This window comes from Pipistrellus kuhlii, unplaced genomic scaffold (assembly GCF_014108245.1).
Source record: "Pipistrellus kuhlii isolate mPipKuh1 unplaced genomic scaffold, mPipKuh1.p scaffold_m20_p_15, whole genome shotgun sequence".
Taxonomy (NCBI): domain Eukaryota; kingdom Metazoa; phylum Chordata; class Mammalia; order Chiroptera; family Vespertilionidae; genus Pipistrellus; species Pipistrellus kuhlii.
In genome coordinates, this window is record NW_023425460.1 from 9532948 (window position 1) to 9559344 (window position 26397).

General features: G+C 64.5%; 1 protein-coding gene across 1 annotated transcript; it reads left to right on the forward strand.

The window, feature by feature from the left end:
* Positions 1–796: 796 nt before the first annotated feature.
* SPOCK2 (SPARC (osteonectin), cwcv and kazal like domains proteoglycan 2) lies at positions 797–26081 on the forward strand. The gene is made up of 11 exons (XM_036437788.2): positions 797–1052; positions 15539–15547; positions 15912–15957; positions 16149–16263; positions 16643–16757; positions 18329–18443; positions 18765–18884; positions 20391–20609; positions 22937–22999; positions 25066–25203; positions 25356–26081. Exons 1-11 carry the CDS (start codon positions 864–866, stop codon positions 25505–25507), a joined length of 1281 nt encoding a protein of 426 aa, XP_036293681.1. The 5' UTR covers positions 797–863; the 3' UTR covers positions 25508–26081.
* The last annotated feature ends 316 nt before the right edge of the window (positions 26082–26397 follow it).

Below are 26397 nucleotides of genomic sequence, written 5' to 3' on the forward strand. Positions count from 1 at the left end.
TGCAGCTCGAGGCAGATGCACGGTCAGACATTTGCCTTTTCGGGTTGCCCTGGGAAGAAGAGCTAACAAAAGGGGGGCCAGCCCTCGGACAGCTGCTTGGGGAGGAGGACATCTGCCTCTGCTCTCCCCGCCATTCAGGGCCGGGCCTGGCCTTGAAAAGAGCATGTGGGGCCGGGGAGCCAGGGGCCGAAGGCAGCCAGTTGTTATAGGGCTTTTGTCTCCACGAAGCCATCCATTACTGCAGGGCCCTGACTCGCAGGAAGCCAGCTGTCAGGGCTGCGGCTCACCCCCCGGGTGGGAGGCGAGGGAGAGCAAGTGTCTGTGGCCACATTTCCTTTTAGACACCTGAGCCCGGCTGGCTGGGTCCCCGGAGAGTTCTGTCTTCAACTCCCACTTCCATAGTCCCTAGGGGCCCCTCTCGCTCGCCACTCCGGGGAAGGGAAGACAGCAGGTTGGGATCCTGGCTTTGCAGCAGCAGCAGCAGCAGCAGCAGCGGCTCCCCGAGTGCTGGGCTGGGCTCTGCGGCGGCCGCCCAGGCTGGGGCGCTCTGCTCTAGCGCTTCCTTTTGAAATCTACCCCCTCCATTTTTTTTTTTTTTTTTTTTTGAGGCAGGTATGATGATGTCAAACGTGATGCTGCTGCCACAGTCACAGCCGCGGCCCCTGCTGGCGCAGCCTCGCTGACTCGCCTCCTCTCCGCGGCCAGCGCCGGCTCCTCAGACAAGTGCATCGCCGAGCCGGTCCCATCGCAGCCGGACCGCGGCCTCCGGAGCGGACCGGCGGGGCAGCGCCCAGGGAGCCGGCAGCGCCCGCCGCGGAGGCGGAGGACCCGCACTGCGGCAGCGGACCGGTGCACCGGCCACCATGCGCGCCCCGGGCTGCGGGCGCCTGGCGCTGCCGCTGCTGCTGCTCGCGGCGGCCGCCTGGGCCCAGAGCGACGCCAAGGGGCTCCGGGAGGGCGAGACCCCCGGCAACTTCATGGAGGACGAGCAATGGCTGTCGTCCATCTCGCAGTACAGCGGCAAGATCAAGGACTGGAACCGCTTCCGAGACGTAAGCCTGCGGGGCGGCCGCGGGGGCCGAGGGGGGGTGGGGGGCAGCTGGGGAGCCGGGACCCCGCGCGGCCCGAGGCCCCGCCGCCCCGCGGCTCCCGGTAAACAAGGGGCCCCGCCGGGCTCGGCCCGTCGCCGCCCGCACCGCCGCCGGGAGCCCCGTTCTGGGTCCTCCTGGCCCGAGGGGTCTCCCCGACAGGGATGCGGGATGCAGGGTGTGGGCTGCAGGGCGGGAGGGGCGGGAGCCCAGCCACCCCGGTCCTTTTATTTATTTGCATTTATTTGTATTTATTTCTGAGCCGCTCGGCTCTCACCCAGCACCCAGCACCCAGCACCCAGCCGGCTGGCGCTGCAGGCTCCGCACCCGGCGCTGCGGAGGGGCCGGTCTGGGCGGGGCTGGAGGGGAAGGTGGCTTCGCACGCCCGGCACGTGTGCCCGTTCTCTCCTCGGGCTTTGGGGACGGGGCCCCAGGGGAAAGGGCTGGGGCTTTGGTTTGGGGGCGGAGGGTCCTCGATCCCAAGGCGGGGTGGTCAGAGGCGGGTCTGCATGGGGGAGGGGGCCCCGGGCGACGGCGGCGGAGATGCCCGCGGCCACCCCGGGCCTCCCGAGCCCGCGCCCCAGAGCGCACACGGTCCGGTCTCCCGGACCGGCCCTGCCGGGGAGCCCAGCCCCGAGCCGGGGAGGAGAGACTCCCGTGGCCCCGGGTGCGGGAGGCAGAGGTGGCGGCCCGAGCGGGCGGGGCCGGGCGGCACCGGACGGGGCGGGGGCTGCGGACCGGCCGCCCTGCAGCGCGGTGTTTACCGGCACCTGTGGCTCCGGGGGAGGCGGCGCGGTCCCGGGGGGAAGGGGGAGCGGAGCGGGCGCGGAGGGCGGGGGTGGGAGTGAGAAGGGGAGGAGGGGCCGGGATGCGCCGCGGAAACACGACTGGTCCCAGCGACCTGGTGCTCTCCGATGCCCGTTCCCGGAAGAAACCTTTTCTGCGACCTCAGCTCTGGCTCCTCGGTCCCCAGGTGCCCTCCTCCCACCCCCCAGGGCAGCACCAGCCGCCCCGCGACCGTTCTCCTCTTCTCTTAAGTCGCACGCACCCAGCAGTCCTCCCAGACGTGCTGGAGACACGCAGGCTTCCTGCGAATGGCAGCCAGAGGATGGAAGAGGCTGGGAGATAAGGATCTTTTTGTTGCTGGGAGAGGAGGGACCGCTTCTCCCCAAAGTCATGGCCGGCTGAAATGCATCAGAAGGAGCCGCTTGCGGCCCGTCCTCTGGACAGCGGCCTGGTCTTAGGATCTAGGACCCTCTAGCCCCACCCGCGGCAGGTGCAGCCAAGCACCGGGAGCTCCGGCCAGGCCTCCTCCTCCGCCCCTGCAGGCCGGGCACAGACTAGCTGGTCTCCTGTCGCCGCCTGGGCAGCAGGCCGGTCACAGCCACAGGGAGGGGCTGGGGGCTGGGGGTTGGGGGTAGAGGTCGGGGGAACGGCAGGCTGGTCCATCCCAGCCCGAACCCATGTGTCACTGGTCCAGGCCTCCCTCAGACTCACTGGCTGATCTTCCAAAAAAACCAAAACAAAAGGTACTGGTGAAGGTCAGAAGGAAAAGAAGTGCTTCATCAGAACATGAAAGGTTTAAAAATAAAAGACGCCGCCCCACTCCCTTCCTCCACCTGCTTCCAGTAGCCCACTTGGTGGGTGAGGATAAAGATTGGCTGCTTGACCCCCGGCACAGGGCTGCCCACCTGTCCCCCTGGATCGGTGCCAAATGCTCCCCCCTTCCTCCCATGCTCATCGGGAGAAAGGCGCGGGTTTGGAATTCTGCAGGGCCTGCCCCAGGGGATTCAGGGGAAGCCGCTGGGCTGTGTCGGTGGGGTGGCCTGAGGCTTTTCAGGGCAGGTTTCCTCAAAGCCCCAGGAAAGGGGAGCTCTGGCTGCAGGACAGGGTCAGGGGAGGCTGTGGAGAAGGTTCCGGCGCTGGGACCTGCTGGCGGCTTTTGCAGAAAGGCAGGATGCTGCCAGCTCAGAGGCACTGCATTGCATAACTTTAGGGGTGCCCCGGTGTGAAGGGCGCTCCCTGGAATTGTGCAGTACACGGGCTGTGTCCAGGGGGCTGTGCCAGCACCACAGACACCCTCCTCTGTTAGCAGAGGTCCTGCTTCCCACCCGAGGGGCGGAAGGGCCTCTGAAAACATGCGCGGCTCCTGCACGCGGACAGAGGCGTTTCTTTTGGACCTTGAACGTGCTGTCAAGTTGAGCCAGAACCTTGTTCACCATCAATCACAAAATAGCACGGGGTCCCTTGTTGGAAGGGAGGTGAGCAGGAGAACGGGATATTCTTAGGACATACGATGGGGGTGTCCCTAGTGAGGGTGGGGGACACGTCTCATTAACTGGCATTGACTGGGCTGAGGGGAAGGCGGAGGGAATCGTGTCTAAGGGGCCAGGGGAAGAAGAAAAGGCGGAAAGCTTGGAGCTGTGCCCACGAGGACCTGGTCTGAGCTGGTGGGCGAGTCCAGCTTAGCCTTTTTCTCTGAGCACTAGGGGTAATGAGGGCAGGGTTTACCGGGAAGCACCCTCCCCTTCAGGGGGCACAGGGCTTTCCTGTCCTGGCCCCGGGCAGACCTCTGCCAACGCCCAGGAGGAGGGAGTGCCATGCCAGAGGAGCAGGGGATGCTGGGACCCAGCTGTGCCTGGCCCTGGGCAGGCCCGGGCTTCCCAGAGCCCTGCGGCCAGTGCCCCCGCCCGGACTCACTGACAGGGCGGGGCTGTCCTGCAGGCCTTTGGGACCAGCACCCAGGGCCTCAGAGACAGAGATGGACAGCTGCGAGGTGCCAGGCCATTACCCAGCATTCTCCCGGCGGCTCCCAGCGCCTGGAGAGGCAGCACTCACCGACTGTTCCTCCTCTTCCCGGCTCTTCCCTGCTTTGCACTCTGTCTCCATTAAAAGTTAATGGCATTGATGAGTGTCCAGCACTGTGCTTGGCGCCCAGGAGGCACCCAGGAGGCACCCGGGAATGTGCTGAACCCCTGATTGCCATGAGTGCTCGCATCTGCCATTCCCTGCGGGAGGCACTGGGCGTAGCCCCTCGGTGCCCCGGGCAGTCTGTGAGGTCCTTAGGGTTACTGTATGGCCCACTCGTTTGGTGGCTGAAGAAATGGAGGCACAGAGAAGTGAAGGAATGACTGGGGGTCCAAGAGCCAGTGGGTGGCACCGCTGGCATTTGAACCCACTTGTCTAAGACAGCTTTGCTTTTCAGGGAATTCTAGGCTTAACCGTTAGTGGCAAGGGGAAGGAAGGACCTACCCTGAAGAGTAAGGTCCACCCTGGCTTATGCTCTGTGAGTCTCAAGGATGCCTGGGTGGGAGCAGCCCCGCCTACGGAGTGGGCCCCAGCTGCTCCCGGCCTCTGGGCAGGTGACCCCCAGGAGAGGCGGGAGCGCGGGGCCTGGAGGCCTGGGTTCAGATGATGGCTCTGCCACGTGATGCCAGGCAGATCCTGTAACCTCTCTGAGCTTCAGTGTTAGGCAAGGAGACGGGAATGGGTGCATGACCACGAAGGCCCCCATTTAGGGCAATGAATACTCTGTAGCCCCACCGAGCAGCCACCAGCAGGCTTGGCATTGCCAGGCAGCCAGCCATGCCCTGGGGAGCAGGCCAGTGAGGAGGCGCCGGCAGCTCATCTCCATGAAAAGAGGCTGATGCTCATTCACTAACTCACCCATTCACTGCAGACTACGCCCCTCCCAGGGAAGCTTCGCCTGCGGGCCACACAGGGCTCCCACGTCCCTGTGCTCACCCAGCGGGCCAGCAGCAAGTTTCAGCCTCCCAGGTGCTTCCTATGACCGCCCTGCCCCTCACACCTTAGCCGGGCCGGTGTGGGGATGAGCCGCACAGATGTTGGTGGATCAGTGTAGGAAGTGAGAAGAACCCAAAACTGGGTCAGGGTGGATTCCACAATTGGGGTTCTCCCCTCACCTCTCCCTCCGCCCTGGCTTTGAGTCCTCTCTCACACAAGAGCGGTGTCACCATGGAGAGGGACTGGAGCACCCAGCAGGGCTCCGGCCTTGGGAGGAGGGAGAGCAGAGCCCCCTGCCTGGAGAGGATGCCATGTGCTCCTCTCATCTCCCAGCTCCTCTAGCAGGACAGCTGACACCACCCACCCGTCTCCGGGCATCTCCGGGCCGGCTGTCTGCAGGGGTGGAGAGCTCTATCCTGCCCCGAGCCCCAGGGTCCCCGGAGAGCGCTCAGCTTGTCTTCCGGGTGAGAGGACAGACGAATCGTGTGGCCCTGGGGGAGCCACCTCACATCTTTGGCCCTTGATTTCCCCATTGGTTTAATGAGCAGGCTAACCAGAGCCACTCACCACACTCCCGTCACTCTGCGACGCCAGGAAGGCGGCACTGGAGCCCAGGAACAGCCCCTTCCCCGCAGACACAGCCCACACCCACCACCCAACACCCACCACCCAACACCCACCCCCCACTCCTCACCCCCCACCCAACACCCAACACCCAACACCCACCACCCAACACCACCCACCACTCCCCACCCAACACCCACCACCCAACACCCAACACCCACCACCCACTCCTCACCCAACACCCACCACCCACCACCCAACACCCACCACCCACTCCTCACCCAACACCCACCACCCCCCACCCAACACCCCCCACCCACCCCCCACCCCCCACTCCTCACCCCCCACCCAACACCCAACACCCACCCCCACCACCCACCACCCCACCACCCACCACCCACCACCACCCCCAACACCAACACCCACCCCCCACTCACCCCCCCCCCCAACACCCAACACCCAACCCCCAACACCCACCCCCCACTCCTCACCCACCACCCAACACCCACCACCCACCACCCAACACCCACCACCCAACACCCAACACCCAACACCCAACACCCACCCCCCACTCCTCACCCACCACCCAACACCCACCACCCACCACCCACCACCCAACACCCACCACCCACCACCCAACACCCACCACCCAACACCCAACACCAACACCTACCCCCCACTCCTCACCCACCACCCACCACTCCCTACCCACCACCTAACACCCAACACCCAACACCCACTCCCCACTCCCCACTCCCCACCACCCACCAACCACCACCCAACATCCAACACCCAACACCCAACACCCAACACCCACCCCCCACTCCCCACCCCCCCAACACCCACCACCACCACCCAACACCCACCCCCACCACCCAACACCCACTACCCACCACCCACCACCACCCACCACTCCCCACCCAACACCCAACACCCAACACCCACTCCCCACCCCCCACCACCCACCAACCACCACCCAACATCCAACACCCACCACCCAACACCCACCACCACCCACCCACCACCCAACACCCAACACCCACTCCCCATCCCCCACCACCTACCAACCACCACCCAACAACCAACACCCAACACCCAACACCCACCCCCCACTCCCCACCACCCAACACCCAACACCCACCCCCACTCCCCACCACCCAACACCCAACACCCAACACCCACCACCCACCCCCCACCACCCACCACCCAACACCCCCCTCCCACCCCCCACCCCCCACCCCCCACCCCCCACCACCCCATCCTGGCCACCAGCTGGGCAGCAGGTCTCGAGGTTTCGGGGAGGGATTTTCCTTTTGCTCTTGAGGGAATATTTGTGACCAGATCAGGGTAGGGGTGTCTCAGCCAGAGATGGAGAAACCTAAGAAGTGGGGCGTGATGGCATCTGGGGGGGACAGCAGGCCGGGGATGGGCATGCTGCTGTGCGTGTGGATGGCAGGTGCAACATGAGCCTTAGGATTGTAAGCAAGGGAATGTTTCCCGGCTCAGGGCTGGATACAGAGTTCGGACACCGCTGTGTCTAACCGGGTGGGCTGTGGGCTGATGTGGTTCTTGAAATGGGACAGCGTGACCCCGCTGGGCCCAGCCAGTATTCAGGTGGAGCTGTGCTCCGGCCTCCGGGGCTGCAGTACTGACTGGCCACCTGCTCTGGCGCTGCCCTGTGGTCTCCTGCTTATCAGCAGCCCTCCTGCGGGTATTTTATTGTGTGTTTGTGTCCTCTCTCCCCGGGGGAGCCCTGAGGGCAGGGTCTGGAAACAGACTGCTCAGGGGGCCTCAGCAGCCTGTCCTGGGAGCACTGACTGGCGTGTGTGTACACAGCAGGAGCTCAGCTGTGTGCGCTGCGGAACCTGAGAGCCAGAAGGATCTGGGCCGACCTCCTCCGAGCCCCTCCCCGTCCTCTTCAGGCAGCAGAGGCCCAGGGCGGCGGGAGCCTGGGCTGAGCCACGCTGGCTGCTTAGGAGATCTCTTCCTCTTTGGGGACCCCAAAAGGTTGGGACAGTCCCCCTAGAGCCCAGCACCCGGACTCTCCACAGATTCACTCGGATCCAAGGGAGGGAGTGACCCCCGAAGGAAGACTGTCCCCGCCTCCCTCCTTCAGCCTCTGCGCCTGTGGCTCTGGGCCTCCCTGCAGCCAGCCTCCCCCTTTCCTGGTTTGGAGGCTCAGAGCCCTCCACCCCGGCCTCACTGCCCACAGAGCAGGCCGGCCGCCCTGGGGCAGAACAGGCTCCCTGAGGCAGGGCACCCCGATGCTCGAGGAGAGGCCGGCTGCTCAGCAGGAAGAGGAGCCAGCCGGCTGCCGTCTCACCTCTGCCGCAGGCACCCTCTGCCTCCTTCCCTGCTCCCTGCATGGGTGGAGGACATGGAGTTCAGACTCCCACCCCCTTTTTTTTTAAATTTAAATTTTATTTATTTATTTATTTGTTTTTATTATAATATATAAAATTTTTATTATAATAAAGTTTTTATTATAATTTTATTATTATATTTTTTATTAAAATTTTTTAATTAAAATTTTATAAATATATATATAAAAATTGATTTTTTTACAGAGAGGAAGAGAGAGGGATAGAGACCTCGAAACATTGATGAGAGAAAAACATTGACCAGCTGCCTCCTGCATACCCCCTACTGGGTATGTGGGGATGTGCCCACAACCAACATACATGCCCTTGACTGGAATCGAACCCGGAACCCTTCAGTCCGCAGACCGATGCTCTATCCACTGAGCCAAACCGGCTTCGGCAACCCCTCTTTTTTAAAAAAATTATTTATTTATTTTCATTGATCTCAGAGGGGAATGGAGAGGGAGAGGGAGAGAGAAACATCCATGATGAGAGAGAATTATGGATCAGCTGCCTCCTGCACGCCCCACACTGGAGATCAGTTCCTGACCGGGAATCGAACGAACCCTGACCTCCTGGTTTCTAGGTCAGTGCTCAACCACTGAGCCACACCGGCCGGGCTCCCTTCCCCTCTCCCCAAAGGTATCATTTGGAAGAGCTGGGGGTGGAGGTTGGGGGTGAGGTATCATTTTGGAAGAGCCTGGCAACATTCAGCACTAAGCACGAAGCCCCGCGTTTTATAGGCGAGAAACAGACCCAGACTGGGCAGGCACCTGGGGACCGTCCCCCCTCTGCCCCACCGTGAGCCAGGAGGGAGACGGGGGTCTGCCTGGCACAGGGGCCGGGATGGCCCGGGTGCCCCTGGGTTAGCCGGAGGGCAGGTCGGGAGGCTGCGGAGGCGTTGGTGCGTGCATACCGGAGGCCAGGCTGGTGGAGCTCCTGGCATGCAGGGCGGGACAGGCACGGCCAGGCCCTCCAAGGAAATTCCTCCGAGGGGAGAGGAATGGGAGCAGGGAGGCTGCCAGGTGCCGGTCTCCGTCTGTTTGTGCAGGCCTGGCAGCCCGCCGCTCCCTCTGAGAGACGGACAAATATGCAGTGACCGCCCGCTCCCGCCCTCCTCCACCCGGGCACTGCCTCCTCCAGATGCCTCTGCCGCCCGTGGCGGGGTCCGTCCTCCGCTGAGAGGGAGCCTGGCAGCCCCATGGGGCCCCCTCCTTCCTCCCTGGTCCCTCACTGAGTGCTCCCCTGGCTGTTTGCAGGGAGGAGCAGGAGGAGGCCTGGCCACACGTCTCCCACTCCCGGGCCTCCCCCGGGGGCTTCTGCCTGAGGCAGAGTGATGCCAGGAGGCAGAGTGATGCCAGGAGGCAGAGTGATGCCAGGAGGCAGAGTGATGCCAGGCGCTGGGCCCTCCGGAGGTTGGGAGAGGGTCTGGGTCTGTTACAAAACAAGGAAATGCCCTAACAGGGTTCCGAGGGGTGGTTTAGGGACGCCTTGGGGTGAGTGAGCATCTTTTGGTCCCATCCGTGCGCCTCTGACGGCGGATCCTCATGTAGAGACAGAGGCGAAAGTCTGTACTTCAGGGTGTGGGGAGGGTAAACGGCGACGGAAGGAGACAATACAATATACCGATGGTGTATTACAGGATCGTACGCCTGAAGCCTGTCTAACTTTATTAACCGATGTCGCCCCATAGGGTCAATAAAAAAATGTAAAAGTTGATACTGGAGGCCCCTTGTGACCCTGAGACCTGAAAGAGCATCTTTTTTTTTTTTTTTAAAGTCTGAGATCGAGGTTAAGATTTTTAAAAAATATATATTTTATTGATTTTTTACAGAGAGGAAAAGAGAGGGATAGAGAGTTAGAAACATCGATAGAATCATCGACCAGCTGCTTCTTGCTCACCTCCTACCGGGGATGTGCCCACAACCAACGTACATGCCCTTGACCGGAATCGAACCCGGGACCCTTCAGTCCGCAGGCCGACGCTCTACCACTGAGCCAAACGGGTTTCGGCCCGAAAGTGCATCGTGTCCACCCCTCCCCCAAGCTCCCACCTTTCGTGCCGAAGAACTGAGCGTCCGGGATCTCCTGTGGTTTCCCAAGTGCAGAGCTTCCCGGCGGAAAGTGCTGTCAGGGAGGAAGGCCGGGCATCATCTCCCCCGTGAGGCGGAGGCCGGGAGGGCAGGCTCGGTCGCCTGCAGGGTCCGCTGCGGCAGGGCCAGGCGGCACACTGCAGCACCGAGGCAGCGGAGACGGGCACGGGGCTTTAGCCCAGGAAGCTGGGGCCAGGGAAGGACTGCTCTTCCTTTGCTCCACTTCCTGCTGCATCTCCTCCTCCCTCCAGATGGGGAGGCCGGGAGAGACGGGGTTAATTCAAGCTGTGAAGTGAGCGGGTGATTTGGGTGCTAATTAAAGTGACAGGAAGTAAACACTGCGAGGAAACACCCAGCGTGTGCCCTCCAGGGCGGCCTGGCTGCGCCCTCCCCGCCATCTCTCCCCCGGCTTGGCACGGTGGGCTCCGTTTCCATGGCAACAGAACTGAGCCTCAGAGATCAAAGCAGGAGATGGGTTAGCGCCAAACCAGCCGAACCAGGGGCATGTCGAAGGGTTTCTGGAAAGTGCCTGGAGAAGGCGGTGGGGGTGGGGGGTGCAGTGTCTCCTCCCGCCACTGCCAGTCCCTCCTCTCTGCTTGCTGCGGGACCTCCTGCGGGGGGCGGGGTGTGTGTGTGGAAGCAGAGCTGGTGGAATGGGAGAAGCAGAGCTGGTGGAATGGGAGAAGCAGAGCTGGTGGAATGGGAGAAGCAGAGCTGGTGGAATGGGAGAAGCAGAGCTGGTGGAATGGGAGAAGCCACCCTGGCTGGGACGGGCCTCTGGGGCCCAGCCCCGGGCCTGGGACTTAGTCACCTGCCGTCGTGTGTGGAGCAGCACCGAGTCTGGGTTGGGGGGTACAGGCTTCGGAATCACAGTCCTGGGGCCGCTGTTATGCCCAGACTTCGTGATCCCCAAGGACCACCAGGGAGCCGAGTCCGATGCAATAAACAAAAGAGCCTGTACCATGCTAGCAATGGGCTCCTCCCACTCATGCCGGCAGCATGGCGGAAGAGAGCGAATTTCTCCCGGTCCAGGCGTTTTGAGGGCTAGGGATAACTCCGCCCTACGGGGCGGAGTTGGGAGCTCATCCTCGCCCCGCCCTGCCCTTTCAGCCGCCAATTCTCTTCTGTTGTGCAGTTGATGTGTGATCCTGGATAAGCCCCTGCACCTCCTTTCTAAGCCTTGATTTTGTGACCTGAGAAATGGGGTAACAACAGCCATTGTCTCTCAAGGTCCTCGTGAGGAGTCAATGAGCCAGTGAACGTAAAGGGGGCAGCACAGTGCCTCCTCGCGGACTGCTGAGAGGAGGGGAGCGGTCTGCTGGTGCTGGGCACCGACAGGGGAGCCTCTGGTCTCTGTCCGCAGGGAAGGGTTGGGGGAGGCAGAGACGTGCTCAGACTGTGCAGAGCGATCCGTGTGGAGGGAAGGACGCCGGGAGACCCCGGGGGCCGGGCCGGGATGGAGGCCAGGGCTGGCAGGGAAGGAGAGGAGGCTGAGAGAAGGGAGGGCGAGCCAGAGAGGGCAGGAGGCGGTGGAGCGGTCAGGGGGGAGGCAAGGACAGGGCAGCTTCTTTGGCCGCAGGCGGATGCCGTAAGCCTGGAGCGGGCGGATGCGGTGCGCGCCCGGGGAAGGCCTGGCAGTCAGGAGCGGTTCCGGCGGTGCCCGTGGGCAGCCGTCCTCCCTCCGGCAGGGCACCTGCGGGGGGCGGAATCCCTCCGGGGAGAGGAAGTGCTCCTCTTTCCTCCGGGGGAGTGAAGAGAGGATGAGAGGGGCATTGGACAGGAGGTGCGGGGCTGGAGGCCGCCCGCTGCCTGCTCAGCCCAGGGGAGCCTCCTGTGCCGCACCCCGGAGCCGCAGATGGTCTCAGGGGCTCTGGGGGGGTTCTCCGGGCAGCCCCAGCTGAGAGGGACCCTGGCACAGAGGGGGACCAGCCCCAAGAGGGGGAGTGACTTGCTGAGGCCCCACGTGAGCCAAGTTTACAGCAGACTCTGGTCCAAAGCCCTCTCTCCCCTCCCTGCCCCCCCAGTCCCCGCTCCGCTCCTCCGTCCCGGCTCCCCTCCTCTCTCAACTAGAGGCCCGCCTGCCCGCCCGGGGCCCGGGGTGCCCTCGGGGCCAGGCCGGCCCGGCTCACGCTCTATTCTGCCTGTGAGCTTGGCAGTTGCTGGGCCTCTGAGCCTCGGCTTCCTCGCTGTCTTACGGGGTTGATTCCGGTCCTGCCTGCTTCCCGGGATGCAGAGGGGAGAGGAGGCAGGCACGTACCCACAGGAAAGAGGACTTCTTCTCGAGCACCAGGCGTGCTTCCCTGAGCGCACGGGGAGGGGGTCAGGCTGGCTGCGCGGAGCAGGTGGCACTGACGTGCTCGTCCTCCGCCCAGAACGTCGGGTCTCGGGGGAGACTGTCCCTCCACACCCGCCTCTGCTGTCCCTGGTGGCCGCTCTCCTCCCCGGGCCTCGTTCTACCTGTTTCTGGTCCCCCGCCGTGTCCTCCGCCCCAAGTGCACGCTCTCTTCTTCACTACGACGGCTTTCGGCTTTCGCTCGTTGTGTGTTCTTGGACACCGAGCCCCTCACAGACGCTTCTCCTTTCCTGCCTGCAGCCCCGGGAGCAGGTGCAGCCCCACAGGCAGGTGCTCGCCCAGCGGGCGCTGCAGGGAGGGGATCCTGTGCGGCCCCGGGCCCTCTCCTCCCCCCTCTCCTCACCCCTCTCCTAATCCAACCCTCCCCTCTCCTCACCCCTCTCCTCCCCCCTCTCCTCACTGCAACCCTCCCCTCTCCTCACCCCTCTCCTCACTGCAACCCTCCCCTCTCCTCCCCCCTCTCCTCACTGCAACCCTCCCCTCTCCTCCCCCCTCTCCTCACTCCAACCCTCCCCTCTCTTCACCCCTCTCCTCACCCCTCTCCTCCCCCCTCTCTTCCCCCCTCTCCTCACCCCTCTCCTCCCCCCTCTCTTCACCCCTCTCCTCACCCCTCTCCTCACCCCTCTCCTCCCCCCTCTCTTCCCCCCTCTCCTCCCCCCTCTCCTCCCCCCTCTCCTCCCCCCTCTCCTCCCCCTGCTGCAGCTGCTCCCGCTCCTGGGAGTGAGGCTCCGGGCTCCCTCCACCACCACGTGGCTCGGCTGGAGCGGAGGGCAGCGCTGTACACAGCAGGCGCTCACTCCCTGCAGGCTGATCGGGGAGGAGAGGGGGGAGGGGGGAGTGGACGTAGCTCCCCGCCAGGGCGCTAACGAAGGAGTTGGGGGGTGAAATCTTTCTCAAACTCCCTCTTCCCCACCCACGTTCCCTTAGATTTCTAATAAAAAATTCTTGGTCCTGACCTTCAAGGCCCACTTGGTACTGAGCTCCAAAGGCTCACAGCATGGCTGGGGGTTAGGCAGTGGGGGGGGGGGGCGGTGAGAGTGTGGGTGAGCAGGCTGGAGGCCCTTGGCTGACACAGCCCCCTCCCTTTCCAGTGCAGGTGCAGGCGGGTTTGGGGCGCCCCCTCCCTTTCCAGTGCAGGTGCAGGCGGGTTTGGGGCGCACAGACCTGGTTGGCCGGGGACAGCCACTTCCCTCTCCACAGCCCACGCCCACTCCCCTCCCGGGGGATGATGGAGTCGCGGGGAAGATCCAGACCTGGTGGTGGCCAGGCCCTGCTTCTGCCCCCGACCGTGTCACCCTGGCTGCAGCCCTGGGCCGCTCCCAGCCTCCACATGTCCAGCTCCCTCTGCCCGGAGGAGTTCTTGGAGAGGAAGGGCCCGACCACACGAGGGAAGCTGGGCCTCAGCTCCTAGCCCCGCAGGCTCCGTGCCGAGGGGCCCTGCGGAGCTGGGCGTGCCTGGGCCTGGAGCGGGCTGGACGGTCCGGTGTCCGGGCCCTTCGGAGGCTTCTTCCCGCCGCTCCCGGGCTCCAGGACCGCGGACACTGGGCTGCTGGGACAAGAGGGAGGGACAGGTGTGGGCGGAGTGGAGGGGAGAGAGAAAGAGGAGAGACACGAGGGACATGAACAAAGAGATGCTGGGAAAGCAGGACGGAGAGCGCGGAGCTGTGCAAGCCACGCCCTCCTCCCAGGGAGAGGCCGCTGGCTTCTTGCCCGCTGCCCTTCCCGTCCTCCCTTCCCGGCCTCGCCCTCTCTCGGCGGAAGAGTCTGGAAGGTCAGGCGGAAAGGGGGGCCCTCCTGCCGAAGTGTGAAAGCCGAGGCCGCTGGGAGAAGTGGTTTGGCACTTTGTTCCCGGATAAAAGCCACCCGGCATTGGGTGAGCCGCCGGGAAGTGTCCTGGTTTCCTATGTTGCTTACACGTGTGTGCTCATATACCCGTGCTCACAGACGAGGACCTGCACGCATGCATGCACCCGTGTGCAGAAGCACACAGTACACACGTGCCCACGTGCACTCTGCCGGGGTGCTGACCCAGCTGCCTGCTCGGCCCTGGCCGCGGCCTGGCCTTTGCCTAGCAGCCGCGTGGAGGAGGCCCCTGCCCCTGCAGATCCTCTGATGCTAGTCCACCTCCAGGGAGACGTCAGAGGCCCCGAGCCCTGGGGCTTTCAGCAGCGGTGCCTGCCCTCCTCTGTGCCCTGGCTGCCCCCTGTGGCTGCCCTGTGATCAGGAGTCCTGTGCCCTCCCCCCACCCCCCAGGCGTGGCAGGCGTCTGGCCTTTCCCACCTCACCCCTGCACACCTCTGAGCCTCGGGGGCCGGGACTCTGGATGAGCGGGCAGTGTGTGTGGCTCCCCATGTCCCTCTGCCTCCATCCAGAGGAGGCCAGCAGCTGGCTCCTTGGCACCGCCAGCCTCGCGTCCCGAGAAGCCCTCCTGCCTGCCTGGCAGAGCTCCCTCCCGAAGCACCCTGTTTGCCAGGGCCCAGCAATGCCACCCCCCACCCAGGGGGCAGGGGGGAAAGCGGGCGTGCAGGGCGTGTCCTGCCAGTGAGCTGGGCTGTGGGGAGCCGCTGCCTCAGCCGCTCCTCGGCCCACGGCCGCTGTGGCCAGAGCAGGTGGGGTGACCGACCGTCCGTGTGCCTCCGGCCTTGGGGACCGTGTGTCGTAGCCGGAAGAGAGGCGTGTGCTGGCGCCAGGAGACCCGGGGTCTGTGATGGTGCCACCTGGGTCGGGCCGTTTCCTGTGCCGGGGCATTCCGGCCTCTCCTGCCACAGAGGGGCTGGGCCAGACGGCCTCAGAGGGACCTTGGTGCCTGAGGACCGGCCCCCTTTCTCTCCCTCCGAGCGCCACCTGAGCTCTGCAGGCGAGGCAGGCCTCGAGGAAAAGCGGTCCCCGTGCCACCTCTAGGAAGGGCCTCCTTCCGCCTCGGGCACGGTGGGCGAGGTCCGGGGAGGGGACTGGCAAGGGGCGCACCCTTGCAGAGGGAGGTGGTGGTTCTGGGCCACCCGGGACACAGGCTGAGAACCGCTTTTCCCGGGAGGCACGGCCCCTGGACGTCGTCCCCGTGGGCGGAGGCGGCTGAGCTCAGGAACAGCCTCAGGGTCTGGGGGAGGGGGACGGGCCTCACCCCTACTGCTCCTGGCGGACCCTACGCGGGCCAGGTCGTAGGCTGTCTGCGGTGGAGACACAGGTGAAGACCGTAGCGATGAAAGACCAGGGCCCGGGCCCCACAGCCACGCGGTGAGGCTGGGAGCCCTGGGGTGGGCCTCACTGAAATCCCCATCTCTCCCCCTCTCCTCCCGCTTCTTTTCCCACGGCCTGCGGCTGCTTCCCGGCCCCCAGGAGGTGGAGGTGAGTACCCCGGGGCCCCTCAGCAGCCACACGCTCCGCTCCCCGCGCCTCTCCCTGCACCCTCGCCAGACTTCCTCGTAGCACCCAGTGTGGGATTGGCGGGGTGGGGGTGGGGGTGGAAAAGGAGCTTATGGAAGAAGCTGGAAGGGGTTCTGGACATGGGCTTAGGGCACTAGAGGTTTGGGGGAGGCCGCTGGCAGGGCCTGGGCAGACAAGGGCCATCTGAGCAGCCACCAAGATGGCGACAATCTACCTGTGCCCCCAGTGGCCCAGGCCTGTCCTCCCTGGCCCTGGAGCGGAACTCCACTCTGGGGTGTGAGCCTCAGCCCCTCCCTTCTCCTCCACCCCCTCTGTGCTTTCCTAGGACGATTACATCAAGAGCTGGGAGGACAGTCAGCAAGGAGATGAAGGTAACGCCCCGGCCAGGCCGGGGAGGGTGGCTGACACCTGGGGAGACTGGAGGCCGGAGGGAAAGTCCTGGCCTCGGGCAGCCAGGAGCTGCTGGAGGCAGGGACCTCCGGGCGCAGAAGTGAGGCGGGGGACTCCGGGGATCGCTGGCCCTGACTCCCGGCTGACCTGCGTTCTGGCCGTGCGCCCGCAGCCCTGGACACCACCAAGGACCCCTGCCAGAAGGTCAAGTGCAGCCGCCATAAGGTGTGCGTCGCCCAGGGTTTCCAGCGGGCCATGTGCATCAGCCGCAAGAAGCTGGAGCACAGGTGAGTGGTGTGTGTGTGTGTGTGGGGGGGCTTCGCTCAGAGAGCGCGGGCTGGGCTCACCCTCTCCCACGCATTAGCTACCTATTGCCGGGAAACAGCCTACCGCAAAACGCAGCGTCTTAAAATAACAAATACGTGCTATCTCACCCTGTATGAGGGTCAGGAACCTGGTTCTGTCAGATGGTTCTGGCTCAGGGTCTCTCACGAGGTTACAGCCAAGATGCGGGCGAGCGGGGGGCTGTCTCACCTGAAGGCCGGACTGGGGCTGGAGGATTCACTCCCCCAAGCTCCTGACACAGCGACTGCCCCGAGGCCTTTCTTCCCAGTCATGGGGCCCTCCCTCATTTTCACCTCTATCCCCACCCCTCCCCTCCTGTAGGATCAAGCAGCCTGCCCTGAAACCCCATGCAAACAAAGAGACCGCCTGCAAGCCCTGCCACATGGCCCAGCTGGCCTCCGTCTGCGGCTCTGACGGCCACACTTACAGCTCCGTGGTGAGGAGCCCTCGCCCCCCGGGGATGGGGGTGGGATGCACTTGAGGCCACAGGGAACAGAGGGCTGAACGGCCATCAGGGCTTCCTGAGGGACTCCCAGGGCTGATGGGGGTCCCACAGGGCTAGTGGCAGTGCATTCCATGTAGCCAATCAGAGCAGGAGCACCTGAGCCCTGGGCTGGGGCTACCGAGGGCCTGCACCAGACCCCACCCTCGTCTCAGGCAGGTGCAGGTAGCGGGTGGGGCGTGGAAGAGGCAGATGGGCGGGGACAGGAGTTAGAGGAAAGGAGGACTCCGGAGGGCTGTGGGAGGAAGGAGCTCTGTGGGCCAGTGACCGGGGGAGAAGGACGAGCTCGCCCCCAGCAGGTTCCACGTGTTTGGGATGGGGCTCCCAGCGAGCAGTGGGCATTCTGGGGCAGGAGGGCCACCCTCCAGGAGCTGACGGTGTGGGAAGGATTTCCCGCCTTACGGGATGTTTGTGAGGATTAACGATACCATGTCTGTGAAAGCCTTTTATAAACATTAGGATGCCATGGAAGTACGGTGCTGGCTGTGAGTGCTCCCCCCGGCCACGGGGAGCTGGGAGTCTGGAGGACGCTGGCGGTTGGCGTGGGCTGGGACCTAGGGCTTGAGACCCCTGTGGGGGAGAGGTGCAGGTTTAAGAACCCGCCCGCCCTCCCTGTGGGTGATGGGTGAAGCAGGGTGGGGATGAAGTCACCCTTTCAGGGAGGGAGGGGAGAGACACTACAGCTGGAGGCCGAGGCCGGGAGCTGCAGCGAGAAGGCAAGGGGAGACAGAGGAGACGGGTGACAGAGGGCGCGGGCGTCGGAGCGGGCTGTCCCGCGGGAGGGGGAGGCATCAGGAGGTCTGGCTTCCGTCCCAGGCCCTGGGCCTCTCAGAGCGCCCGTGTTCTCTGCTGAGCACGAGAAACACAATTCTCCCCCAGAGCTGAAGGGACCGAGGGAGCTAACGCTGGAGATGGTGCTGTGACAGCCCCGCCCGCCTCCTTAGGCAGACCCCGCCCGGGGAAAGCTTTAAGGGCAGGAGGGGGAGCCCTCAGCAGCTGGCTCTGGCTGACAGCTGCTGCCCAGCGGTTTCAGTGAAAGTGCAAGACTTAGCAGATGCTCAATAGCCGTAGCTGTTTGTTGTTGAGAGCTGAGCAAAGGGCCATCGAGGGAGGGGCCCAGCAGACAGTGACCCAGGGACCAAGGGACTGGGTGGGCGGGAGGGGAGGCCATGAGGGCAGGAGAGGATAATAGCTAAATAGGGCAGGTGGGTGGCTGGGGGTGAGAGGAGGAGGACATGGGAGTCCTGGAAAAGAGAAAGGTGCAGAGAAGGCAGTCTGGTGTCCAGTGGGGTTCTTGGGCGCCTTCCATTGCTAAGCCCCTTCCTGAGCCTGCTGCCCCCTGCACTGTGCACCTGTGGCCGCCAGAGGGACCAGGTGGGCTGTTCCTGGGCCCTGTCCTCCTGTCAGCCACGGGGAAGGCAGATGTGGCTGCCAACTAGATGCCCCCAGCTGCAGGGCACCCCGGGGTGGGGCCCCGTCGCCCATTGCCCTTTGGCCTTGTGCAGTGTAAGCTGGAGCAGCAGGCCTGCCTGAGCAGCAAGCAGCTGGCGGTGAGATGTGAGGGCCCCTGCCCCTGCCCCACGGAGCCGGCCGCCAGCTCCACCACGGATGGCAAAGCAGGTAAGGAGGAGTGCCGGGCACGGCCAGGGCGCTGGGCTGGGTCTCCCTGCCAAGGGCAGGCCCGGGGTGGGCTGGCTGGCTAACAGAGCAGGAGGGCTTGGACCCCTGCCCCAGGGAGCCTGTGCTGTGCTTTGTGCTGGGGGGTGAGGGGGAGGAAGAAGGTGGGAGAGGGCGGGGAGGGAGCCTCCAGTTTCTAACTCCCTTTCTACAGCATCCCTGACAGCTGCCCACCTCCTGCCTACAGGGCAGCATCTCAAGCTAAGATCATGCTTCCCTCACCTTCACCCCCCCCCTCCCTCCCTCCACGCCCCTGTTCTGCAGAGATCTGCACGGGCCAGGACCTGGCCGACCTGGGGGATCGTCTGCGGGACTGGTTCCAGCTCCTCCACGAGAACTCCAAGCAGAACGGCTCAGCCAGCGGCGGAGGCGGCCCGGCCGGCGGTGCGGGAGCCGCTGCTCTGCCTGGGAGGAGGGAGGGGGGTGGGGAGACAGGTGTGCCCCCTGCTGCCCCTAAAAGAGCCCAAACCCCAGAATGGGCGCAGGTTTCAGCCAGACAGAAGAGATTCAGGTTAGCTAATGGGAAGAATGTCTTTTATAAAAAAGTATTTTTATTGATTTCTGAGAGGAAGGGAGAGGGAGAGAGCCATAGAAACGTCAATGATGAGAGAGAATCATTGACCGGCTGCCTCCTGCACACCCCACACTGGGGATGGAGCCGGCAACACAGGCATGTGCCCTGACCCGGAATTGAACCGTGACCTCCTGGTCCATAGGTCAATGTTCAGCCACTGAGCCGTGATGACTGGGCAGAAAGAACTTCTTAAAATGAGCAGCGAGAGCCTTGGCTGGTGTTTCTCAGTGGTTAGTGCACTGGCCTGGGCACTGAGGGCTGTGGGTTTGATTCCTGGTTAAGGGCACGTACCTGGGTTGCAGGTTAGGTCGCCGGCTGTGGATGGGGTGTGTGCAGGAGGCATCCACTCAATGTGTCCCTCTCACATTGACGGCCCCCTCTTCCCTTCCACTCTCTCTAAAAACCAATGGAAAAATTATCCTCAACTGAGGATTAACAACAACAGTAAAATTGGTAGGGGGAGCTGAAATGTACCGAGAGCAGTGAGGAATTATTTTCTCTGAAGGGCTTTTTAACAGGGTTTTGATGGTGCAGTTCTAGGTGGAGGCAGAGGGATGGATCTGGCCCAGAACAGGGGCTGGGGCTGGGAGAGGTGGAGGGAGGGACGGATGATGGATGGACGGATGATGGATGGACGGATGATTGATGGGCGGATGATGGATGGACAAATGATGGATGGGCGGATGATGGATGGATAGATGATGGACAGGCGGATGATGGACGGACGGATGATGGGTGGACGGATGATGGATGGGAGGATGATGGATGGACGGATGATGGATGTGTGGATGATGGGTGGACGGATGATGGGTGGACGGATGATGGATGGACGGATGATGGATGGGAGGATGATGGATGGACGGATGATGGATGGGCGGATGATGGATGGACGGATGATGGATGGGAGGATGATGGATGGATGGATGATGGATGGACAAATGATGGATGGGCGGATGATGGGCGGATGATGGATGGGCGGATGATGGATGGGAGGATGATGGATGGGAGGATGATGGGTGGATGGATGATGGGTGGACGGATGATGGGTGGACGGATGATGGATGGACGGATGACGGATGGACGGATGACTGATGGGCGGATGATGGATGGGAGGATGATGGATGGACGGATGATGGATGGACGGATGATGGATGGACGGATGATGGGTGGACGGATGATGGGTGGACGGATGATGGGTGGACAGATGATGGGTGGACGGATGATGGATGGACGGATGATGGGTGGACGGATGATGGATGGGCAGATGGGCGGAGCGCTTTACCTTGAGCGTGTTGGAACCTTGGTCTTCCTCCCAGGCCTGGACAAGGTCCTGGGGGCCAGCTGCAAGGACTCCATCGGCTGGATGTTCTCCAAGCTGGACACCAGCGCCGACCTCTTCCTGGACCAGTCGGAGCTGGCTGCCATCAACCTGGACAAGTATGAGGTCTGCATCCGCCCTTTCTTCAACTCCTGCGACACCTACAAGGACGGCCGTGTCTCCACCGCCGAGTGGTGCCTCTGCTTCTGGCGGGAAAGTGAGTGTGGCCCTGGCTGGGCCCGGCCCCCGGCTCAGCCCCTGCTCCGGCTCTCCGCTGTGCCCCCCGCCCCTGTACTCTCCGTGAGGCCAGCTCCTAAGCTCCCTTCTTGGCAGGCTCCCACGTGGGTGCTGAGGCTTATGCACATTTGGCCTTCTTCTTCTTCTCCTTTTTAAAAAAAATATATTTTATTGATTTTTTACAGAGAGGAAGGGAGAGAGATAGAGAGCCAGAAACGTTGATGAGAGATAAACATCGATCAGCTGCCTCCTGCACACCCTCTACCAGGGTTGTGCCCGCAACCCATGTACATGCCCTTGCCCGGAATCGAACCTGGGACCTTTCAGTCCACAGATCTAAGCTCTACCACTGAGCCAAACCGGCTCCGGCACATTTGGCCTTCTTAAAGAAAGAGGGTTACAAACTAGACATGTAACATTTCTGGGGGCCCCTGGGGGGTCTGGGAAGGGGCGGGAAGGGCCTAAAGCTAAAGCGACGTGGGCCTTGGGCTTCTCCAGGATTCCGCTGGATCCTTGGCCTTAGAGATGTCGCATCAGCTGCTGAACCACACACACCTGCTAGAGGTTATCTAGGCCCGTGGTCGGCAAACTGTGGCTCACGAGCCACATGCGGCTCTTTGGCCTCTTGAGTGTGGCTCTTCCACAAAATACCACGCACCCTAATTAAGTTAATAACAATGTACCTGCCTATATAGTTTAAGTTTAAAAAAATTTGGCTCTCAAAAGAAATTTCGATCACTGTACCGTTGATATTTGGCTCTGTTGACTCATGAGTTTGCCGACCACTGACTAGGCCAACCTGGCGACTGCTGCCCGCCCGGCCCCCGTGGGCGCCGCCGCCCGCCCCCCCCGTGGGCACCGCCCGCCCGGCCCCCGTGGGCGCCGCCGCCCGCCCCCCCCGTGGGCGCTGCCCGCCCAGCTCCGTGTGCAGCGGGGTCAGAGCAGGACAGCGCCCGGGCGAGGCTCAGGCCCCCCAGGCCTCCGTGAGCAGCTGGGCACCCGGGCAGGTGACTGGACCTGTCTGCCTGCCGTTTCTTCATTTCCCTCGGGAGGTGACAGGACCGACTCAGAGACGGTTGTGAGCACGAAGGGAGATAATCTGGGCGCAGAGACTGTGCAACTGACAAACCCCTCCGCCGAGTGAGGGCCTGGGGTCATTTGATTGTCCCTGACCTGACTGCCCAGCCTCCCTGCTGCCTGCATCGCTCCTCCACCAAGTCTCCACTCCCATCCTCTCCCCCGGCCTCCACTCCCATCCTCTCCTCCGGCCTCCACTCCCATCCCCTCCCCCAGCCTCCACTCCCATCCCCTCCCCCGGCCTCCACTCTCATCCACTCCCCCGGCCTCCACTCCCATCCCCTCCCCTGGCCTCTACTCCCATCCCCTCACCCGGCCTCCACTCCCATCCCCTCACCCGGCCTCCACTCCCATCCTCTCCCCCAGCCTCCACTCCCATCCTCTCCCCCGCCCATCCTTTCCCCCGGCCTCCACTCCCATCCTCTCCCCCGGCCTCCACTCCCATCCTCTCCCTGGCCTCCACGCTCATTCTGTAGGCTCTGTGCACCAGCCTGGCAGGAGCCGGGGAACGGGTCTCATGTTACCCTCAGCCGGGCTGCCCGCTGGAAGGGCTCGGGTCTTCTCAAGGTCACAGAGAAGTTAGATGTGGCTGCCAGGGATTTTCAGGCTTCCCTCTGACATCCCCTCTCGTCTTATGTTCCCCTGGGGCCCATACTCATGGGGAATGTGTGCGTTCACCCCTCTTTTGAGTCCTATTAATTCACCCATGGGTCACCCACCCCCTCAGAGAGCCCCTGGCCTCTTGGGGCCTCAGCCTACCCCACAGCCCTGGAATGGCCGTTGCAGCCTGGGTATTTGTCCTGGGTATTTCCCCCCCCGTTGCAGCCTGGGTATTTGTCCTGGGTATTTGCCCCCCCCCCCCCCCGTTGCAGCCTGGGTATTTGCCCCCGTTGCAGCCTGGGTATTTGCCCCCCGTTGCAGCCTGGGTATTTGCCCCCCGTTGCAGCCTGGGTATTTGTCCTGGGTATTTGCCCCCCCCCCCCCGTTGCAGCCTGGGTATTTGCCCCCCGTTGCAGCCTGGGTATTTGCCCCCCCCCGTTGCAGCCTGGGTATTTGTCTCGCGACACCCCATGACGTTAAAGGGATCAATGCATCCCCCACTGTGGGTGCTCCGGATCTGACGGGGCTGTTTTCACCCTGCAGGGCCCCGCGGGGATTGTAAGCCCTGGGGTGGGGGCCCAGCGCATCCTCCCTGCCCGGGCGCCCCCTCAGGCGGTCCTCTCCCCGCAGAGCCCCCCTGCCTGGCGGAGCTGGAGCGCATCCAGATCCAGGAGGCCGCCAAGAAGAAGCCAGGTGAGGCGCGGGGCTGGCGCAGAGCGGGGCGCAGGGAGGGCGCCCAGACCTGGCCTAGGACACAGGAGCCGGAGCGCCCTTCCCGCTTTCATCCTTCGGGGCCAGTGAGTGTATTTGAGCGCTCATGTTTGCCTCCCCACTCCCCACCCCATGGAGCAGGAGGTTGGGACACAAAAGGTTCCTAGAACACCCCCCCCCCCCCCCATTTCATTCATTTCAGCTTTTCCTCTCAGTGAGTGCAGAGCTTGAGCGAGCCCCCTGCCTCCACTCCTCCCATCCCCCCGTCCCCCCCAGTAGACACTCCCTGCTCCGTGAGTACTTGGGAGCCAGCCCGGGTCAGAACTGGGCAGCACAGACGCGGCCCCTGGGCCATGCACACGCCCAGCCCGGCCCGGCCCACGCCAGCACGCACACCCCCGGCTGCAGCTGCGGGAGCCTCTCTGGGCCGCTGGCTCCAAGGGGAGCCCGAGGGATGGGGGCGAGCCGGCCGAGGGCAGAGCCGAGGGCAGGAAGATGCTTCGGGTTTGGGGGACAGAAAGAGGGGGCCCCGGGAGTGTGGTGGTTGAGGGGACAGAGGTCTGAGGGGCAGAGCCCGTGGGGCCTCTGGCTCCCTGAGGGCCGCTTGGCATTGGACTGGGCTGCAGAGGCCAGTGCATGTGACAACACGGGAGCCGCTGGGCCAGCACACCAGCCCAGGGCGGCGCCTCTGCCGGGAAGCACCTGCCGGGCCTTCGGGCATCGCCTGGGAGCCTGGTGTTACCTCCATGTGTCTCACCCGCAATGGGCAGAGCCCGTCTCTGGGTCCCCATCGAGTGGTCTCCGTGGCCCATGGGTCACGGAGGGAGGGAATGCGGGGTGGGGGTTGGGGGGCTGTAGGCAGGTCAGAGGGGCTGAGAGGAGAAGCACGGGCATTGCCAGCAGCAGGCACTCAGGATGGAGGGGCCGCAGGTGGAGGGGGGGTGGAGGGTGAGCCGGGATGGAGGGTGAGCCGGGTGGAGGGGGAGCCGGGGTGGAGGGGGAGCCGGGGTGGAGGGGGAGCCGGGGTGGAGGGTGAGCCGGGTGGAGGGTGAGCCGGGATGGAGGGTGAGCCGGGTGGAGGGTGAGCCGGGTGGAGGGGGAGCTGGGGCGGAGGGGGAGCCGGGTGGAGGGGGAGCGGGGGTGGAGGGGGAGCCGGGTGGAGGGGGAGCCGGGGTGGAGGGGGAGCGGGGGTGGAGGGGGAGCCGGGTGGAGGGGGAGCCGGGTGGAGGGGGAGCGGGGGTGGAGGGGGAGCCGGGGTGGAGGGGGAGCCGGGGGGGGGGGGGAGCCGGGTGGAGGGGGAGCCGGGGTGGAGGGGGAGCCGGGTGGAGGGGGGCCGGTGGAGGGGACCGGGGTGGAGGGGGGAGGGGGGAGGCGGGGTGGAGGGGGAGCCGGGGTGGAGGGGAGCCGGGGTGGAGGGGGGGGGGGAGCGGGGGGGGAGGGGGAGCGGGGGTGGAGGGGGAGCCGGGGTGGAGGGGGAGCCGGGTGGAGGGGGAGCCGGGGTGGAGGGGGAGCCGGGGTGGAGGGGGAGCCGGGGCGGAGGGGGAGCCGGGGTGGAGGGGGAGCGGGGGTGGAGGGGGAGCCGGGTGGAGGGGGAGCCGGGTGGAGGGGGAGCCGGGTGGAGGGGGAGCCGGGTGGAGGGGGAGCCGGGTGGAGGGGGAGCCGGGTGGAGGGGGAGCCGGGTGGAGGGGGAGCCGGGGTGGAGGGGGAGCCGGGTGGAGGGGGAGCCGGGTGGAAGGGGAGCCGGGTGGAAGGGGAGCCGGGATGGAGGGTGAGCCGGGATGGAGAGGGAGCGGGATGGAGGGGGAGCCGGGTGGAGGTCAGACTGGCCATCCTATAGACGTGGGCAGAGACGGACAGCGCCATCTAGGGAGGCGGGCTTTCCGGTCTCCCTTCTGAGGAGCTGGAGGAAACACTGGCATCGTGCTTGCTGGGTGGTCGGTGTCTGGGCCGGCAGGGTCTGAACCGCGGCTCGGTCCGAGCTCAGGCCCCCCCCCCCCCTCTGGGGAGCCCACGGCCGCCCCGCTCAGACCCTCCGCCTGGCCCCCCAGGAGTCTTCATCCCGAGCTGCGACGAGGACGGCTACTACCGCAAGATGCAGTGCGAGCGGAGCGGCGGCGACTGCTGGTGCGTGGACCAGCTGGGCCAGGAGCTGAGCGGCACCCGCACGCGCGGCAGCCCCGACTGCGGTAAGGCGGCCGGGCTGGGCAGCCCCGACTGCGGTAAGGCGGCCGGGCTGGGCAGCCCCGACTGCGGTAAGGCGGCCGGGCTGGCGCCGAGGGCCCGCGCGGGGCGGGGGCGGGCGGGGGCGGGGCTGGCCTGACCTGCTTGTCCACCGCAGACGACGTCGTGGGCTTCTCGGGGGACTTCGGGAGCGGCGTCGGCTGGGAGGACGAGGAGGAGAAGGAGCCGGAGGAGGCCGGCGAGGAGGCCGAGGCCGAGGAGGAGGAGGGCGAGGCGGGCGAGGCGGACGACGGAGGCTACATCTGGTAGACGGCCCGGGGCCGCGGCGGGGCAGGCAGAGACCCGGCACAGCAGGCGGCCCACGGACCGATCCGGGAAGCACAGCGGGAGGACCGGCTCCACCTGGAGGGCGAGTGTGAGTGTGCCTGTGCGTGTGCGTGTGCGTGTGCGTGTGCGTGCGCGTGCGTGTGTGTGTGTGTGTGTGTTTGTGTGTGTGTGTAGCATGTGCTGACAAACCTGTCCTTGGTGCACACTGCTCCTGGGGACCAAACACCCTTTGGCCTCCTTGTTATTTTCGTTCCACTTGTTGGTTTTAAAACATACCCGTTCACACACGTATACCCACTGCAAGGTCAAAATTGATGAACCTGGATGCCCCACTAGCCACGCCCCCTGGCCGCATCCAGGCTGCCTGGCACCCCGGTCCTGAGTGGCTGCCCTCCGCCGGCCAGCCCTGACTCCCCCTGCTCCTGCCCGCCCTTCTCCCTCCGCCTTGGGGGTCAAGCTCTAGCCTGCTGGCAGGTCCCACTGCAGAGGGGAGGGCGGGCAAGAAGCTGTCTGCGGGCTGGGGCCTTCCCAAAGCTCGGCCAGTTTGGCCATGACCGTGACCGCCCGCCAGCCTTAGGCCCCAGCACAGCAGGCCTTCCCGGAGCGGGTGGGGCGGGGTGGGGAGCAGGTGGGGTGGCTGCTGGGAAAGCAGCCGCTGCAAACCCAGGCTCGGGAGCACAGACAGGGCAGCCCTGACAGCCAGACCAGACACCCAGCCTCCTCCTGTGGCTCCGGGTGGGGCATCCCTCAGAGCCGCTGGTGTTCCATAGAGAGCTCTGCCTGGCCACGGGGGGCACCTGCTCCATCCCCCTGGCTGGGCCCCGGTCCCCTCGGGGAGCCTGAGGACCAGGCAGCGGCGAAGAGCCGGGGTG